Here is an 18406-nt window from a genome sequence, read left to right as displayed (position 1 = left end):
CCTGGGCTCCTGGGCAGTTACTGACCAATAAGAGCCCCTGCCTCACACGTAAAGTGGATGGCTCCCGCCAGACAACCCTTGTGGTTGTCTTCTGTCTTCTATATGGTGCGCGCGCGCACACACACACACACACACACACACACACACACACACATACACACACACACACACACATACACACACACACACACACACACACACACATACACACACACACATACACACACACATACACACACACACATACACACACACACACATACACACACACACACATACACACACACACACACACACACACACACACACACACAATTTTAAAACTATATGTAAGCCAGAGAGTTTTAACTGAGCTGGGTGAGATCACTAAAACCATACCTCTTTATCCTTGCACCCGAATTTTAGAGTCATGGCACCCTAACAATACAATTTACAATTTTACTCTGATAGCACAGATGTTGCTCATGAACTCCTTTTCTTCCATCTTCGTAAGCCAAGCCATTTCCTGGCAAGCCTCTCCCTCACCCCACAATCCGATACGCAAAGCAATTCCTGTTAGGCTACCTAGAAGCTGCAGGGGGTGAGGTGGGAGGGACAGGGGACAGGACACCAGCTGCCGCTCCCTACTTCCCATCCCAGCAGTAGGAGTTGGTCCCTGACATCTCATTCTCTCTGGCTGCAGAATCCACCAGGACAGCTGCCTTGTTGGACAGCTGGCCTAGCGTGTGAAGCCTGGATGGAATGCAGCCTCCTGGCTGCCAAAGGCTTGGGTGTTCCTGAGCTTGGAGATGACAACTCAGCTTAAGTGTCAACGACCTGCACAGTCCCTTCTGACTTCTGGTCACCTAAAATTAAAGCCATTGAGTTCTAGTCGCCCAGTTCCTAGTGACTTGCAGGGATAGCTCAGACCTAGGACATATTCTGGGCTGCACCCCTGTTTGGCTCCTGCATTCAACAGTCTTGGGGGAGATGTCTCCTGGAGACAGGAGTACACACACAGTTTGCTGAGGAGCAGAAGTGAAGACCTCAAAAGCTCCCCGTGTTCACAAGATGTTCAGAGATCATAAAACATTTATAAACGAGAGAACATTTCAGGAGGTGTGGAGCAACAAAAAAGTAGCTAGGGCGAAAGAGAGAGAAAATAAATAAACACCTTAAATGAGCTGTCGCTACACTAATTAACTCATTCACAGGTTTCACAGAATTAGGGCCACAGCATTAACTACACCAGGTCACACTAGAAGGTCAAACAAAATCAGGCTAGAACTGGCTTAAGTGGGCAGTGTGATTATTAGTAATTAGTGTGGCTGGAAGTCTTTGTCAGGGGGTAGAGACAACTCAGGAAACCTAATGGCTTTTACTGGTGGTTTAATGAAATGAGAATAGCCTTTGAAACTAAATCTAATTATACTTGTTGGAAATAAACAGAAGAAGAGATGAAAAGAGACATGGCTTGCAGATTTTTGATGCTTATATTCCCAGCCAGGAAATATTTTAGAAGACTCAGAAAAAAAGAGAATTCAGACAGAAAATCACTGTAATCCTTGCACAGAGCAATAGCCTTAATGAAGTTCACTAAAGTAAAATTAAACAACAACCTCTTAAAATACAATTAGGTAAGTTGATCCACTGTAGGCTATTTCAAAACAATGAAATTAGACATTCATTTTTCTAAACAAAGGTAATAAAATATTTTGATCTCCCCAAGTGAAAAATCTAATTTGGAATGTATTTCTCAATTCTACACTTCCCTGGAGGGTACTCTTGGGATTGTTCATCCACCTCCCAAGTTCTAGAAAAGACAAGACTCAGGAAGGCATGCCCCCTCTCACAGGAGACGGTCTTAGCCATGTCTGCACTCTGAAGAAGCGGTGACACTTTGTGAAAATCTACAAAACTGTCCAGAGGGTATTGTCCAAGAAGGAAACTGGGGTGGTGTGAAAGAGAAAGGCCCCCAAAGGCTGTAGTCTTTTGAATACTTGTTCCCAGTTGGTGATGCAGTTTAGGGGGAGCTATGGAACCTTCCGGAGGGTGCAGGTGGAAGAACGTCACTGGGGGTGGACTTTAACAGTTTATAATAGCCTCCCCTACCTGTAGTTTGCACTCCCTGTTTCGGGTTTGCAGTTGAAGGTGTGAGCGCGCTTGGACTACATGCTGCTTCTGCCAGTTCTTTGCCCAGGCCTGAACCCATTCTTTGAGTCACGCCTCACTTTTCTTCTCCTGGGAAGCCTGCAATTCCTACACAAATCACTAAGCTAATTATACGTGTTATATTTGGAGTGAAGGACTGCACAACATGAACCATATATTCAATGGCCCAGGGAAGGTTTGGAGGTCAGGATTCTGTGTTTCTTTTGAATTTAGGTACACATTATTCTGGTTTAGTCCTTGCTCAGCCCACACTCTATAAATACCGTCCAAAGTGGCCTGACCACCCACTTTCCACCACCAGGAGCCAGCAGAGGATTCACGTGGCACAGTCTGTGACCGCAATTTACAGCAGAAGGCCCTAAAGGTAGGGTTGTCCTGTGGGGAGCAGCTGCCACGCAAGTGAGGTGGGGCTAGGATGAAAGCATCAAGGGCATCAGGCTGGGTGCAATAAGCCAGTCTCAGGACCGATGCTAAATGGTGGCACTCACATAAAGTAATTATCAAAACCAGAGGCGAAAAGAAGTAAACCTACTTACCAGATAACAGAGATAGAAAGGAGGGATTAGTTTGTGTGTTCGAGGAGGTCTAGTGTGGCGGCCACAAAATGTGAATGTGTGAAGCACTGAAGTGTACAAACGTGAGTGGATAAGCTGCAAAGGCTAATGTCACACACTTTGTTCTTATTTGTGTATACACATATGTCTGTATGTATGCTTACTGTGTGTGTGTGTGTGTGTGTGTGTCTGTATATGTGCTTACTGTGTGTGTGTATGTCTGTATGTGTGCTTACCGTGTGTGTGTGTGTGTATGTCTGTATGTATGCTTACTGTGTGTGTGTGTCAGTATCTGTGCTTACCGTGTGTGTGTGTGTGTGTGTGTGTGTGTGTCTGTATGTCTGTATGTGTGCTTACCGTGTGTGTGTGTGTGTGTGTGTGTGTGTGTCTGTATGTCTGTATGTGTGCTTACCGTGTGTGTGTGTGTCAGTATGTATGCTTACTGTGTGTGAGTGTGTATGTGTGTGTGTGTATGTGTGCTTACCATGTATGTGTAGATGGGTGGATCCTCAGGGCCCAGAACAGGGCACTGGATTCCCTCAGGCTGTAGTTACAGGTGTTGGTGAGCCACCTTACATAGATACTAGGACCCAACCCAGACCCTGATTCTCTTAAGAGCAACAAGTGCTCTTAACCACGGAGCCACCTCTCCGGCCCCTGCTACATATTTTCATCATGATTTTATTTCTAAGTTGAAAAAATAAAAATAAAACCAAAGCAGATTTAGAATGAAAACAAAGCTGAAAAGAAAAGAATGTTAATACAATTTAGTTTATCATGCTTTCTAGGACACAGTTCTGCTAACAGCACGTTGTTTAATACTGTTTTGCCTTTGCACACCCCTTAGAGAAGAGTTGACAGGCCCTGAGAGGATCTGAGCACTTATCTGGAGAAGGGGGCAGGGGAAGCTAGACAGTAATGGTGGTTGTTTAGACAAAGAGGCCCTGCCCAGTCCTGTCAGGTAAAGTGAAGACTGCAGAGATGGCTGGTCCCCTCATTTCCAGCAGCTTCCGTGATACCATCCTTAGCTGACAGATCACAATATACTACAGAGGCCGGTAGGGAAGCAACTGAAACCAGGCAATGGCGATGCCCCATATGGCAGATGGCCATTAAGCATGTGGTCTCTTTGTGCCCTCCCCACATCTGCAAATCCACCTGGTAAACAATGAAAAAAAAAAAGTCCACCCAAGGCTCCCAAATGAGATGGAAACAAGACTGGAAGACAGCCGGGAGTTGCTACTCCTTACAAATCCAGGAACTGAGGCCGTACTCCAGGTCCGCAATCCCTGCAAAGGTTAGACTGACCGGGCAGCCCTTCCACCTTAAACCACAGAGAACTAACCTTCAACTCAACTCCCCACCAACCCAACTGACTGCTTCACCTTCCTTATGTTTCAAGTCTGTGGGAGCAGATGAAGTCCCAAGGGAATGGATATTGTTGACAGGAGCATGGCCACGTCAAGGACCCCAACACCTCAGAACCATGGATCAGGCTCAGGGAATGGAATAGCCCTCCTTGGCCCCAGATCTGATGGTGGCAGTGTACACAGAAAGCACCAACGATAGCTTCGTCCTCCTGGATGACATCACCGTGAGACTGTTCTCCTATAGAGACTCCCTACCCAGATTAGCTAACCTGCCTCCTTGGTCAACAGTGAGCTTCCTGGCTGCTGCAGGTATATGTCCATCAAAGCACATGGACCACTTCCTTCCCATCTTTTCTGTATATGTGTCTGTCTTCCTTCATCCCCATCACCCAAGTCATGTCGATCTCTAAGCCATGCAGGTCATGGCAGTTTCCTCAGGGCTCTGAGAGTAAAGAGTACACTAGTACCCTAGACTCTTCATTGGCAAGCCAATACATCCCTCTCCTGTAAACTGCAGGTTGAATGGCAGTGCACACTCCCTACCCAAAGCCATATGTTTGCATCTTAACCCCATTGTGAGGGCACTAGTAAAGGCTGTAAGGGTGGAGTCCTCAGGATGAGGTTATTGCCTCTCTAGGAGAGACTTCAGTACACTGCCTCACTCCTCCTACCACATGAAGACATAATAAGCCAGGCCACATGTGTACCAGGAAGTAGAACCCTCTCCAGACACACAGTCAGCTGGGACCTTGACCTCCAACCTTCTAGCCTCAAGAACTGTGAGGGGAAAAGATTGCTAACGTTTTTTAAAGCCACTGTCTGTGGTGTTTGGTCTTGCCATTGCGATCATACAGAAGACACTGTGGAGGTCTAATGGTTTCCAGAGTAACGACAATAAAAACAATCTCTATGGATCTATCAATCCTCTGAGTTCTCAGATTCTACTAGGCATGTCCTCTCTCGACCCTGCAATACAGCAATGTCATCTGTAAAGTTCAAGCTCAAAAACCATGCCATCAAGTGAGGAAAATGTTGGGAAACACCCTCATAACACTGCAAGTTAAAATTTCAATACCGCGTTGGGTCGCATTTCTAACTATCCTTGAGGTAGAAAAGATAACCCAGGAGGAAAAGCCAGCAACCATCGGGTCCTCTACCCCACACCGGCTGCAGTACTTGCTGTTTTCCCTTTGCGAGGATGGTGTCATAACTCCTCATACACGGGTACGCATTCTGCATGCTACCCTCCTGGGCTCTGATTTATCACTTAGGAAAAGTAACGTGAAAAAGTAAGTCTGTGTGTGTTTATCACTGCGCATGCCTGTGTAGGGGACCACAAGTGTCCATGGGTAAAGTGCAGTGGGAGGGAGATGTCAGGAAGCAACAGAGACTTGTTCTCACCTGTCCATAGTCTGTCTGGAAGACCACAACGCCCTCTGCACAGGAATTCACAGTGCTTGGAAAATGCTGGCCATTTTCTCTTAGCCAGACCCTTGTTCCCTGGAAAGAAAACAAAATTTACTTATGAGTTCAAATGATAGTCTGTCCCAAAACACCACTCTTAAAAGCACCAAGACTTCTATAGAGTTTTTAAAAGTCAATGTAGGGCCTGGAGAGAGGGCTCAACACTTTATGAGCACTGCTGCGCTTCCAGAGGACCAGGGTTCAATTCCCCCAGACCCAAATGGCAGCACACAACCTTTCCTTCCAGGGGATCTGATGCCCTCTTCTGGCCTCTGTGTGCACAGACATATTTCAGGCCAAACACCCATACAGATAAAAAATATATATTAATAAATAGCGTTTTAAGACTTATCTATGGGAAAAAGCAAATCTATTTCTCATGCAAGCAAAGGTGTGACCTTCTGAGAGTATTTATTATCCACAGCCTTTCCCATGCCTGTGTGTGACAAGTCCCACCAGGCAGACAAAACAAAGACGTCCCTAGTGTGCAATGACCTGCCCAGATGATCTCCCTTGGCTCCTGGCACCCAGCAGGCAGGCACCATCCAACATCTGCATCACAGAAAAAGAAACAGAGGCTAACAGAAAAGTACCTTGTCCAGTACAGTAAGAAAAGAGCTCCCGTAGCCACACCCTCCCCCAGGCTGCGACTTTGATGTTATCTGGTTCGTCCCACCTTCCCAGATCATGCTTCATACACGTGTCTGCTGAAGGGACTTTAGCCCAGGCCACTGCCATTGTTTGTACTAAACCTCACAAGTCAAATAGAAATCTTCAAAAGAGCGATTAAATTTCCCAAGAAATGTAAGAACTCAGTATAGTGAGTAGTATGCACCGTCCTAGGAGTTCATGAGATACCCAAGTCTGTACCCTAAATGACTATACTTTATGGAGCTTATGTCTTAACATATATGGATATATATTTTTTTTCACATTGATCTCATTTGAATTTTTTATTATTGTTCCACCAAATAAATGACCAGTGACTTAAGAAGTGACCCAGGAGGTCACAAATCAGCCTTCCAATTTCTATTTCTTTTTTAAAACAAAGATTGTATTCTATTATTAATTACATGTGTGTGTGCATGTGCCCAGCAAAGCCAGAAGGAGAGGTCAGTTCTCCTTGAGTTGTAGTTACAGGAAATGTTGTGAGCTTCCTGAAGCAGGTGCTGGGACCAGATCTTGGGTCCTCTGCAAGAACAGTGTGCGTGCTTTTAATCACTGAGCTATCTGTCCAGCCCCAACTGTTCAAATTTATAATGTCACAATCCTTCTACTTCATATTTATGTTATTTCTTTCCTTAAGATAAATTAAATAAATTGTGTGCTGGTGACATGAAATCAGAAGAGAGCCACTTAGGGGCTAGAAAGGGGGTCAAGGGAATAAAGGGAGAAGGACAGTGAGTTGGGATGGGGATCTTGAACATTAAACTGAAAAAATTAATAATAATTAATCACAATAAATATAATAATAAACCTCCTCCACAAAAGAAACAAATGTATTAAGCTGATCAAGAAAAAATTATATAACAAATCCATTCAGATATCATCAGCAATTAAAACATAACAAAGGGATCACTTTAAGCAGGAAGTTATACATATGTGTGACTTATCTGTCTCTCTCATTCCTAAAAAAGGAAACCTTTAAGACGTAAGCTTGACTTATTTCTTCCCTCCATACAGATACAATCTTATTTGAAATCCATCAGAAAGGGCTGAAACCCTTTGCTGTGACCACCATTTACTTCCGGGACTCTGGGTAAGCTAGCTTGGGCCTATCAAACTAAAGCCCAAGGTCCCAGCAAGAAGAGGCCACATGTTCAGGAGGCTTGAGCATTTCTCAGATCAAAGTGGCCAGAGCCCGTAGAGTGACAAAGTCCCATCCCCACTGCCTACTTTTGATTGTCCAGTGAGCTTTGCGACTGCCAGGCCCCGGGGGATGACCTGTACAAGGCCCTCCGTCCTGCTGCTCATATTGGGAGTTTTAAGTAATTTGTTCCATCCGTAGTTTGTCAGCCATCACCCACAGAGGACTGGAATCCTCCATTAAAAAGGTGGAAAACTGCATCAAACACCAATATGAAGTGCCCCACTTAAATCCTGAGGACTATTTAAAGAACGCATGTGCCAAGTGGGCCAAGTTCCTTTTTCCCCTCAGGCCTGTCACGTCCCTGACTCCCCACTTTGGGCTGAGACACTGGGAACACATGGAAAGAATGACACCAGGACTGCCAGGACTGATTTCTTTATTAGCAAACAGCTGCTTCCAAAAAGAACATTTACTTCAGACATCCACTAAGACGGTTCTCTCAAATGTCACTCAATATCCTAACTGCAAAATTCTAGGCAAGGGCTTCCAAGGGCCTGAATGACTTTATTCATTCTTTTTAATTTGTGCATTAGAGACTACAATGATTGAAAGTTTTGACATACCACCAAACATACATGTACATATCCACACATGCACACATATACATGCATATATACATACATACACAGAGATGTTACACACATGCAATATAAACACACATATATATACAGACATGGAAATGCTTTCACATACACACATTTGTGCGTACACACACATACATACACATGCATGCACACACAGAGGGAAGGAGAGATCTCCAAGGTGACACAAGGTAATACTTTCCACTAAGATTAAAATATAAAACAGTAATTAATTAGCATGTTCATTTCAAAACCACAAATGCCTGCCATGATTCTCAGCAGCATTATTTTCAACAAAAAGAAGCTCACAGCACCAGATCTTGTTTTGTTTTTAAATTATTATTATTTATACAGTATTCTGCCTGCATGTGTGCCTACATACCAGACAAAGGCACCAGATTTCATTGTAGGTGGTTGTAAACCACCATGTGGTTGCTGGAATTGAACTCAGGACCTTTCGAAGAATAGACAGTACTCTTAACCTCTGAGCCAACTCCCCAGGCCAGATCTTAGTTTGTTGTTGTTGTTGTTTTTGTTTTTAACTTTGTCTACTTAGTAAGGATGAAGTATTTCATTATATATTACCAAATTAATATAAATTTAACCCAAGGAGTTGGGAAGATGGTTTAATTAGAAAGTGCTTGATATGCAAGCCAGACAGGAAAGCCTGAGCTAAGAACCCCGGAGTGCATGTAAAAAGACAGACACAGTTGTGTATAGCTTTAATCCCATTCCCGGAGATGTGCAGCTAGGCGGATCCCTTGGCGCGTACTGGCCAACTAGTCTACAGTAATTGAGAGCCTTTCTACGCAAAGAAAAAAGTGAAGAGTGAGGAAGACACCAAACACTGATCTCTGGCCTCTTTATTCACGCACACACCCTTTTATGTAAACACACACACACACACACACACACACACACACACACACACACACACACCAGGTTAATATAAACTTCTGGACTTCCAGAGACCACAAGGAAAAAACCAATTTTGACTCTGTGTGCAACTTCTTAGTCTTAAGAGTCTTATCTTAGGCCTCTTTACCTTCCCCGCTAAAAGCTCTCCACAGAGCACTGTTGACACACTACCTGATCAAACACACAGCTTAGCTCTGTGTCCAAAGGTCTTTTCAACAGGTGTGAAGTGCTGCGGATAAAGAACCTTTATGAGATTTCAAACCCAGAACCTGCCAGCTCCCCTAGATCTTTAATAAGTAGTTATCTTCCATGGGGAGAAAAGGAAATGCTTTCAAAGCACTCTTTGTTCTTGGAAAACACATAAACTCATGACTTTCTCAGAATTCATACTGCAAACTAAAGCTCTGAAATGGATACAGTTGCACAGATTGCTCTCGGTGGTTTCTGTGGAGCCTCCAGTCTTCCTGAGTCGACGGGATCAGAGCACCATGCATATGCCCAGGTCTAGAAAAGGCCACCCACAAGCACTTGGATTTAATGAGTTCACAAGCGGACATTTACCAGACCATCCAAATCTGAGAGAAGAAGAAAACTTTGCCCACCATATGTAAACTATTATAGTCTGTCATTGTCAAATAAGGCTGATAATTTAACACACAACACAGGCAACCTAATATGGAGAAAGCACAATTTGAGCAAAAATTGCTTTTATAAGCAAGCGTAGCATGCTGGATCCTGACATATATGTTTTATTAAAATGCAGCCACGTTTTTATCCTAAAATCTGAGATGTATATTCGAGTGTTCAATTTAACAACTGAAAACCATTTGAGACGTTAATATCCAGTAATGTTTGTGCAACACAAAGCCCTCACATATGACGTCGCATATCCTTTGATCGTCAGAACAGTCTGCGGAAAGGCAAGTACCACAATCTCTTTCTTCAAAAGTGGGGTCTAGAGGAATTCCATTTTTAGTGGCCAGTGACTTCCGGGAGAGGACAAACACTCTACCAGTTGCAGGTAAAGACGCAGAGAAACTAAGGTAATGGGAAATACATCCACTTTGTAAGACAGTTGGGCAACCTCGTTAAAAAAACATCAGCCAAATGTCACTATACATATGCTCCAACCATCCAACCCCTAAACATTGACAAAGAAAGAAAAAGAAAAACTCCAAGACATGTTAACCTCTTGAGAAAGTAAAAAAACAAAAACAAAAACAAATAAAACAAAACAAAACAACAACAAAAAAAAACTGACCCAATCTGACTTGTAATTTGACATGATCTAAAATCACCTAGGAGACAGACCTCTGGGCACACCCATGAGTGGTTTATCTTGGCTGAGTTCATGAAGAAGAATGACCCAGGTTAAAGGAAGATGGCATCGTGCCCTCCGCTTGGGTCCTGGACTAGATGAAAAGTATAATGACTGTTCATTATTCTCAGCTTCCTGACTGCAGACACAATACGACCAGCTGCCTCAAGCTCCTCCCACCATGATGGACTGAACCTTTGAACTGTGAGCCAAAATAACCCCATCACCACCACCACCACCACCAAGCTGTTCTTGTTATCACAGCAACAGGAAAAGTGACTCAGACAAGCCTTATGTGCAAGTACTTACAGTAAGTAGTAAGATTTATAAAAGCCAAACACTGAAAACAACTCAGAAGTCTATCGATTAGTGTGGGGACAGACAAAACATGGTATATTTATATGTGACCCCTTAGTAACAAAAAAAAACAAAAATCACTGATATGATCACTGGTTTCTTCAACAACAATAAACCTCAGAAACAGTGCAGGGAGTGATAAAGGCCAAACAAAAAGAATGGCATATTGTAGGCTTCCATTTCATAAAATTTCTGGAAGGGGTAAATGAACTGTGCCCTGCACAGCCATACAGATAGAGCAAAGATCCATTCGACTGTGCATTTCAAATGATTTAAACTGTTAAAAATATTTATCAATTTATCAGTTTGGATACTTCTGACTGGCACATAAATATTCCTACCCATTTTACAGTTAAAAAAAAAACGAATTTCTACAATTGAACAATGAATAAAATCCATACTGATTAGCTATAAAGACTACATGTTACACAGTGAAACTTTCATTTAGTTTCTAACAAAGCCCCGGGTGGGGGAACCTAAGAGACCACCACCCGAGGCATGTTCAAACTCAAAGCCCCACCCACCCAAGGCTGACTACCCTGTGCTCAATCACTACCCCACTGGCAATTGGATCTTAACCCAGGCCCACCACGTGGAGGACTGCAGTTGCAAATCCCCAGGCAGTGAGTTTTATCAGGTCCTACCTGGCCACACTCATTCATGCTACCTTGTGTAGGGCTCCTTCGCACCCTAGGGGCAAGATGAGATAATAGTACAAAGCTTGAAATGATGAAAGTCTGGCCCTTTGACCCTATACCACCATCAAGATTTCCATCTACTGTTGCCCTTTCTTCCCTAAAGAAATCCAGGTGACATTTGTTCTAATCACAGCAGCTCAAAACAGAGAACATGCTTACCCAAGCACACACCTGGCCTCAGACCCAGGCCAGGGCTGTTGTCCCTGCAACTGCTCACAGGTCCTACCTAAGGTACCCCATATGAGGAGTCTCTGGCAACTTCCAAGACACAGTTGGAACTAGCTTCCAATATGTTGTGTGCTTTGCTCTTTTCTTTCTTTCCTTTTTAAGGAACTCAGAAGAGGGCTGGTGAGGTTGACTGAGGGCTTGTCTACCATCCACACAATCTGGATGCCTCAGAAGGGGCGTGGTGGCTCATGCTATGGCAGTGACTTGAGTGAGATGCCCCAGCAGGGTGCTGAGGAGGATTAGGAGGTTGTGGCTTTGCTAGAGTACTTGCATTCCTTGTTGTGGCTGTTCTTTTCTTCCTGTTTGTGGGTCTGCAGCTACAGTGCCATTCCTGCCGCCACCATGCTCCCTGCAGGACTACGATGCCCGAGGAACACTAAGCCCCATTAAGTCCTTACTTGTAAGTTGTTTTGGACATGGTGTTTGGTCCAGAAAATGGGAAAACTAAGTAACTAAAACACCTATTAACACCAAGGCTGGAGACATGAGGGAAAGAGGGTGAGAAGTTCGAGGCCAGCTTAGGCCACATAAAGTTCTAGTCAGATACACTAGATTCTGTTTCCATTCTACCCACTAAATACTCAGGACTCAATTTTAGAATGGATGTGGCAAATTAATATCAATATTCGAATCTGTGAACAGTTCAGCAACCAAAGTTTTCCTTTTTTGGTTTGCAAGAATCTGACTTGCAGAGTGTAGAAGCCTGGCTTGGGGTGAGAGTAGGGGAGGATGCTTGTTCCTAATGAACTCCAGAAACTGGATGTGGGTAATATAGTGCAGCCCTGTTGCACGATGGCGTTATTGTTTTATTTATTTGTTTTTAGTGTTTTAGTTTTTATTTTTAGTTTTTAGTTTTGCTAGACAGGGATTTCTTTGTTTTGTGTTTGTTTGTTTGTTTGGTTTTAGAGATAGGGTTTTTCTGTGTGGGTGTCTTGGAACTCTCTTTGTACACTTGACTGGCCTTGAATTTACAGAGATCCGCCTGCCTCAGCCTCCTGAATGCTGGGATTAATGGTGTGTGCCACCACACTCCTGTTACAGCCCTGTTCCATACACATCTACTGGAAGAGACTCCTTTTGAATAAAGCAGGTGCTTTTGTTTTCAGTCTCACATTATTCAAACCCACATCAAGGAATACAGGACTTTCACAATATCAACTTTCTACTACAGATTCCTCATCTTTGGTATTACTTATATCTTAAACTAGATAATTCTCTGTTATTTAGATAAGAGTTGTCCTAGTTGAGAAATAATTCTAGACTCAAAACTTTGTAGCCATGGGGAAATTTTTTTTTTTTTTTTCCGAGACAGGGTTTCTCTGTGTAGCCTTGGTTGTCCTAGACTCACTTTGTAGACTAGGGTGGCCTTGAACTCACAGCTATCCGCCTGCCTCTGCCTCCCAAGTGCTGGGATTAAAGGCACGCGCCACCACGCCCGCTGCCATGGGGAAATTCTGAGTTTTAAAAGCAAGTGGACTCTGTTGTCGCAGGTCTACGGAGTTCAACAATCTCATGAATAGGAACCAGGTAAAACACACTGGGAGGAGATGCAGTTTCCAGTGGCAGTAAAGCAGGGTGCACACACAGGGAGCGCAGTGCTGCAGCAGAACTCAAAAAGTGACAAACACTGGGGAAAGGCCACGGGCGACCAACAGTTTTGGTGGTACCAAGGGGGATGCACTCATGTGTGTACATGCAGGTATGCATGTGCCTTTGTGTGCCGTGTGGAGGTCAGAAGACGACTCAAAGGACTGGATTCTTCTCTTCCACCGTGTGTACATTTCTGTAAGAAATCAGCTGCATCAGCTCTTTTGCAACACAAAACCCCAGAGGGCAGCACTCCACAAAACAACTCAGAAACCCACCTAAAAACCACAGTATGGGGGCTCCTAGAGAAGCTGTCTGGTGGATAAACGCTTGCCACACAAATGTGAGAATTCGAGTTTGAGTTTCTAGAACCCATTTGAATAGGGCCACAGTAGTGCACATATGGAAAACCAGCACTCTTATGGTGAGGTTTACTTGGTTTATATTTCCAGGTAATAGGCCATCGCTGAGGTAAGTTAGGGCAAAAACTTGAGGCGGGAGTACTGATCCCCTCACTCGCTGCTCACAGTGGGCTGTACCCTCACACATCAAACCAGATAATCTCTCAGAGACACTGTCTACAGGCCACTCTGATTAAGGTTAACTCTCAATTGACATTCTCCCTTCCCAGGTGACTCTAGGCCGTGTCCAGCTGACAAAAAGTTAACCAGAACCCAGGTTATGGCTGACAGCGAGGCAAGTCGGCCTGCATTCATTATCACCACAAGTTCTCTTTGCCCCAAGCCTGGTCCATTCAAGCTCTCTGTAGTACACAAGGACCATGTGAGAGTCCGTTCTTCCCACTACTATGCCCATAATAACAAGCCCTATCACCACTATCCAAAAAACTCGCTTCTATAAAATGGCAACAAGGGATGTGTGAACAGAGACAGGGGGAAAAGAGGGGGTGGGAACTAATAGAATAGAAGGTCTTTTATTACCAACCAACTACCATATGCTCAGCGCTCCCTAGGTAACATGCAACGACTCATTGGCTTGTCACACTCCCAATCAAAATCAAAACCACAGAAAGGAAGCTGCGTGGCCAACACGTATAGCCGGGAGTGTGTGATGCTGCAAAGGGGTTCTTCCCATGGCTGCCGGGTCCCTAGAGGCCAAGTTAGCATTGCTTTGTATATCCTATTTCCCTCATTTTCTTCACAATTCCTTACAACAGCTGTCCAGTTAGTCTTTTGAACTGCTGAGACGACAGGAAGAAGGGAGAAAAACAAAAACAAACAAACAAAAAAACTCCCAGAAGCAAGTTGACCCTAAATTGGGAAAACACACCTGTCCAAATTCCTGAGTCAGGCCCCAAACTTGCAGAAGCACGATGGTGCAAAAAGCGAACATGGAGACCATATCACCCTGCTTCTCCTGTGAGCTGTCCATGGACATACCCACCCACTCACTCACTCCTCCATCTGTAAGCTGATCTGGCTTCCCAGCTGCCTAGCCTTCCCTCCTTGAAAACTTCCCCTACTAAGAGCCAGGAAGTAGGAAGTAGATTCCCTCGGCTGAATAGGACAGGGCACACTGCGCCCAACCCTGCGCCTTCCCTCTCTAGCCACTGCTCCGCGGGGATTGACTCCATAAGGAGATGATCAAGTGATCCAGACAAGAAAGAGAAGTACAAGGTCATGTGGATCTTATAAAGTCATAAAGCTGCTCCAGGAAACGGCTGCCCTAGAGAAACGGGAAATGGCTCAGCAGTTTTAAGACACTCGTTGCTCTTGCAGAGGACCCCAGTTCTGTTCCTGGCACCCATCCTCAGCCGCTCACATCGGACTGCAAACTCCAGCTCCAGGCAGTCCCCAATGCCTCCTTCTGGCCTCTGCAGGCACACCCGCCCCCGCCCCCCCACACTCAACTGTGCGTACTCACACACTGCCACATAAAGAAAACTAAATCTTTAAAAACAAGGAAAACTATTGCAATTGTATGAACTCTCTAAAATTAGAGGGCCCTCCCCTTTAAGGGAAGGCCAGTCCAAACTTAAGGGGCGCAGCAACTGCAGAGGCCAACAGAAGCAGTGTATATCTGACAACCCTGTGCACTGTGGCAGCAGATGGCCTGTGCGTGCCTTATTTCCTAATCCACAGCCTTTCCTATGTTTGTCAAGAACAGCCCCCCTAGCCCCTCCCACCCTCCTGCCCCAAAAGAACAACAAATAAACAAAACTGATAAGAGTATCTTAGTGAAATCCTCCTTGGGTTCTGGCTACCATCTGCCTTTAGAAAAAAAATACACAACTTACTAAAAACAAGGGTTGGTTGTTACTTCATAAAGACGATGACCCTGGAGCACAGGAGGGGATATGCGCATGTGAACGGCTCCTTCTCGTCCAGTTTTGCACATTAGTGAGCTTCTTTCCAGAATTCTACCGAACTTTGAAAACAGTTCATGTTTGTCATAAAATCTTACTTCCTGAACTACAAGTACAGAAAAGATTATCTAGTTCAATTAAAAAACAAACAAACAAGCTGGCCATGGTGGCACACGCCTTTAAGCTCAGCAAATGGGTGGGCGGATCTCTGTTGAGTTCAAGGCTAGCCTGGCCTACAAAGCAAGTCCAGGATAGCCAGGGCAACATAGAGAAACCCTGTCTCAAAAAAAAAAAAACCAAACACACACACACACACACACACACACACACACACACACACACACACACACACCCCAAATGCTGCACAACATAGTGGTGAAAACGCAGAGGAATTAGAACCCTGCGTGCTGCCAGAAGAAAAACCTGAAATGATGCAGCCATCCAAGAAGAAACATGAAATCCCCATGGGGCCCAGGGATCCACTCCTAAGTACACACCCTAAAAGAGTGAAATACGGTGTCCACAGGCTCACAGCAGCGTGTTTCAGGAAAACCTGAAAGGAGAAACATGCCTAGTAGAATAGGTTTTCCAATGTGGTATATCCAAGGATGAAAAAGTACACAGCACCGAAGAACTGACAGCACAGGTTAAGTTTTGAAACCACGGTGGTAGGCAAAAGGCTGTGCTCACCAAAGGATACAAAGGCGCATATCTGTAAATCCACTCTCATGAAATGCCAGGGAGGGGGGTTTTCTAAAGGCAGGATAGCCAGAACACAGCCAGGAGTCCATTAAAACAATCCATACAGACAAAAGGCAGATTGGCAGTTGCCTGGGACATGGGGTAGGAAGGACATTAAGAGGGAATATAGTTCATTTTTTGAAGGCACAAAATCTGAAATTGATGGCGTTCCTGTATAATCTCCTGTGGACATTAAATGCCACTGAATGTTTACTTAAATGTATGATATGTGAATTGTACCACACATAATAAAAACAGAGAAAAACAAGGGAAGGAGATGAGCAGAAGGAAGCCAGCCTAGGGAGGGAGGAGGGAAGAGAGAATGACTTGGAGAAAAACTGGTAGCCTCCTGTGTAACCTCATCTATTCTCTGCCTTGAGATGGCCTTTGGGATAACAGAGGGCAGGGAATGAATTGGTGATTATCTCTGTCACACACAGACAACACAACCTTCAGAAGGGAGCTAGAAAGCAAGCCACATGTAGCTAAGGACAAGGACAAGGACCTCAGAGCACTCTACAAAACAAGAGTGCAGTTCACTTGTGTAACGCATGGTTTAAGTTCATGGGCCAGCGCTTGCAAGCGGCAGTTCCGCCAGCTCCTACCCAGCAAGGCAGTGTCTATATTCGGGCCTTGCTCTTGGCACCTGCTTGGGTCACTAAGGACAGGAGACCGTGCAAGCCTCATTTACCTAACCACATACTCTGACTTTCCCTCCAAACCACCAAACTACAATTTCACCTGCTGCCAGTTATGAGGCATTTAAAAAAATAACTTACTCATTTAAAAATAATCCATCAGGAATGGGGGTGGGGGGGCACCCCAGCAGGGAGTAAGAAACACCCACATGACGTCAGTGTCTGCGTTTGTTCCTCTTGGTGCCAGCCAAGATTTTATTTAAATAAATGTATTTCACTGGGGCACGAAAATCCATCCTCATTACTTCCCATACGTCTTCTTTTCTTTGGTTTCCTGAGATTTGGAAACCCTGTGACACTCCTGTTTAAGCAGGCAGGAACTGGGGCCTTTGTGACAACTCAGCAGGGAAAGATGACTGCCAGCAAGCCTGGCATCCTGAGTCCAATCATCAGGACGTAGAGGAGAGCTGACTCCCACAAACTATCTTTTGGACTCCACTCCTGTGTTGTGCCAACCCACTCCTGTGTGTGGAAAGAGGAGACTGTTCTCACAGACAGGGCCTCTCCACCTGCTGGTGAAGACTCAGAAGCAAGAACCGGGACCACGCAGACACTCCTTCATCAGCCAGCAAGGCATGGAGGTCCGGTGGGAACGTAGGCATGCATTGCCTCCAAGCAAATGTTTCATTTTAGAAAGCATGTGAATGTACTAAGAAGCAGCAAAGATAATACAAGAAGCTCCTGTTCACAGCACACCCCGCCCCCCATCCATCCTCTGTCGCTTAGCACTGAGAATCACAAGGCATTCGATGTTACCACCTATTTAGATTTCACCAGTTCTCCCAGTTCCCTTTTCCTATCTCAGAACCTCCTCTGGGACATTGTGTCTAGCGCCATATCTCCCGGGTTCAGTGTCTCAGACCTTTCTTGTTGGATGGCCTGGACAGTTTTTCGGAGCAGGGTACTTGCAGAACGCCCCTCCGTTGGGGATGCTTGCTAGGGTCCTCGTCCTTAGGCTGCAGTGATCTGAAAGAACTCTCTGGAACCTGGTTCCACCTGGGTAAGCAGGTGGCTACGGATGGAAGCAGCGACTGTGGTACGGACCTCTCTAGAAGCCTGGCTATGTCTGCCAGATGATGTGTTCGGTCAGGTCATGAAGACACAAGGGTCCTCACCAACCACCTTGACTTACCCACCTTTAGACCTGTGAGTGAAATACACTGTATCCTTTATAAATCACCTGGTCTCAGGTACTCTGTTTTAGCATCAAAATTAGACCAGGGCCATAGATTTTCAATGAAGACTCAGTTCTGAATGTCACACCAAACTGTTTTTAAGGGATCCTGCCATTACCACAACTTCACCAACAGTACCTGGTGAGGCTCCAGGAGCCTCTTTTTTATTTTTTGTTTTTGGTTGTCTTCAGGAAAAGGGAAAGAAATACAATTTATGCCCTAGGAGCCATGGGGCTACAATAAGCAGCAAACAATTAGCAGTTCTGTACAGCGATCCTGGGTCTGAGGCGTTCCAATGGGGTGAATTTAAACTTCATGCGTCAAGAAATAATTTGGGATTATTCAGAGTACCACAGCCCAGTACATGAGT

General features: G+C 44.8%; 1 protein-coding gene across 1 annotated transcript in view; it reads right to left on the bottom strand.

The window, feature by feature from the left end:
- Myo10 (myosin X) overlaps positions 1 to 18406 on the bottom strand; it is a 204699-nt gene that overhangs the window by 153732 nt on the left and 32561 nt on the right. The window contains exon 2 of the mRNA XM_051151002.1: positions 5477 to 5575. Coding sequence (XP_051006959.1) covers positions 5477 to 5575 — 99 coding nt within the window. The remainder of the gene's footprint in view (positions 1 to 5476; positions 5576 to 18406) is intronic.

The sequence above is a fragment of the Acomys russatus genome, chromosome 9 (assembly GCF_903995435.1).
Source record: "Acomys russatus chromosome 9, mAcoRus1.1, whole genome shotgun sequence".
Taxonomy (NCBI): Eukaryota; Metazoa; Chordata; class Mammalia; order Rodentia; family Muridae; genus Acomys; species Acomys russatus.
This window is presented reverse-complemented; position numbering and strand designations above follow the sequence as displayed.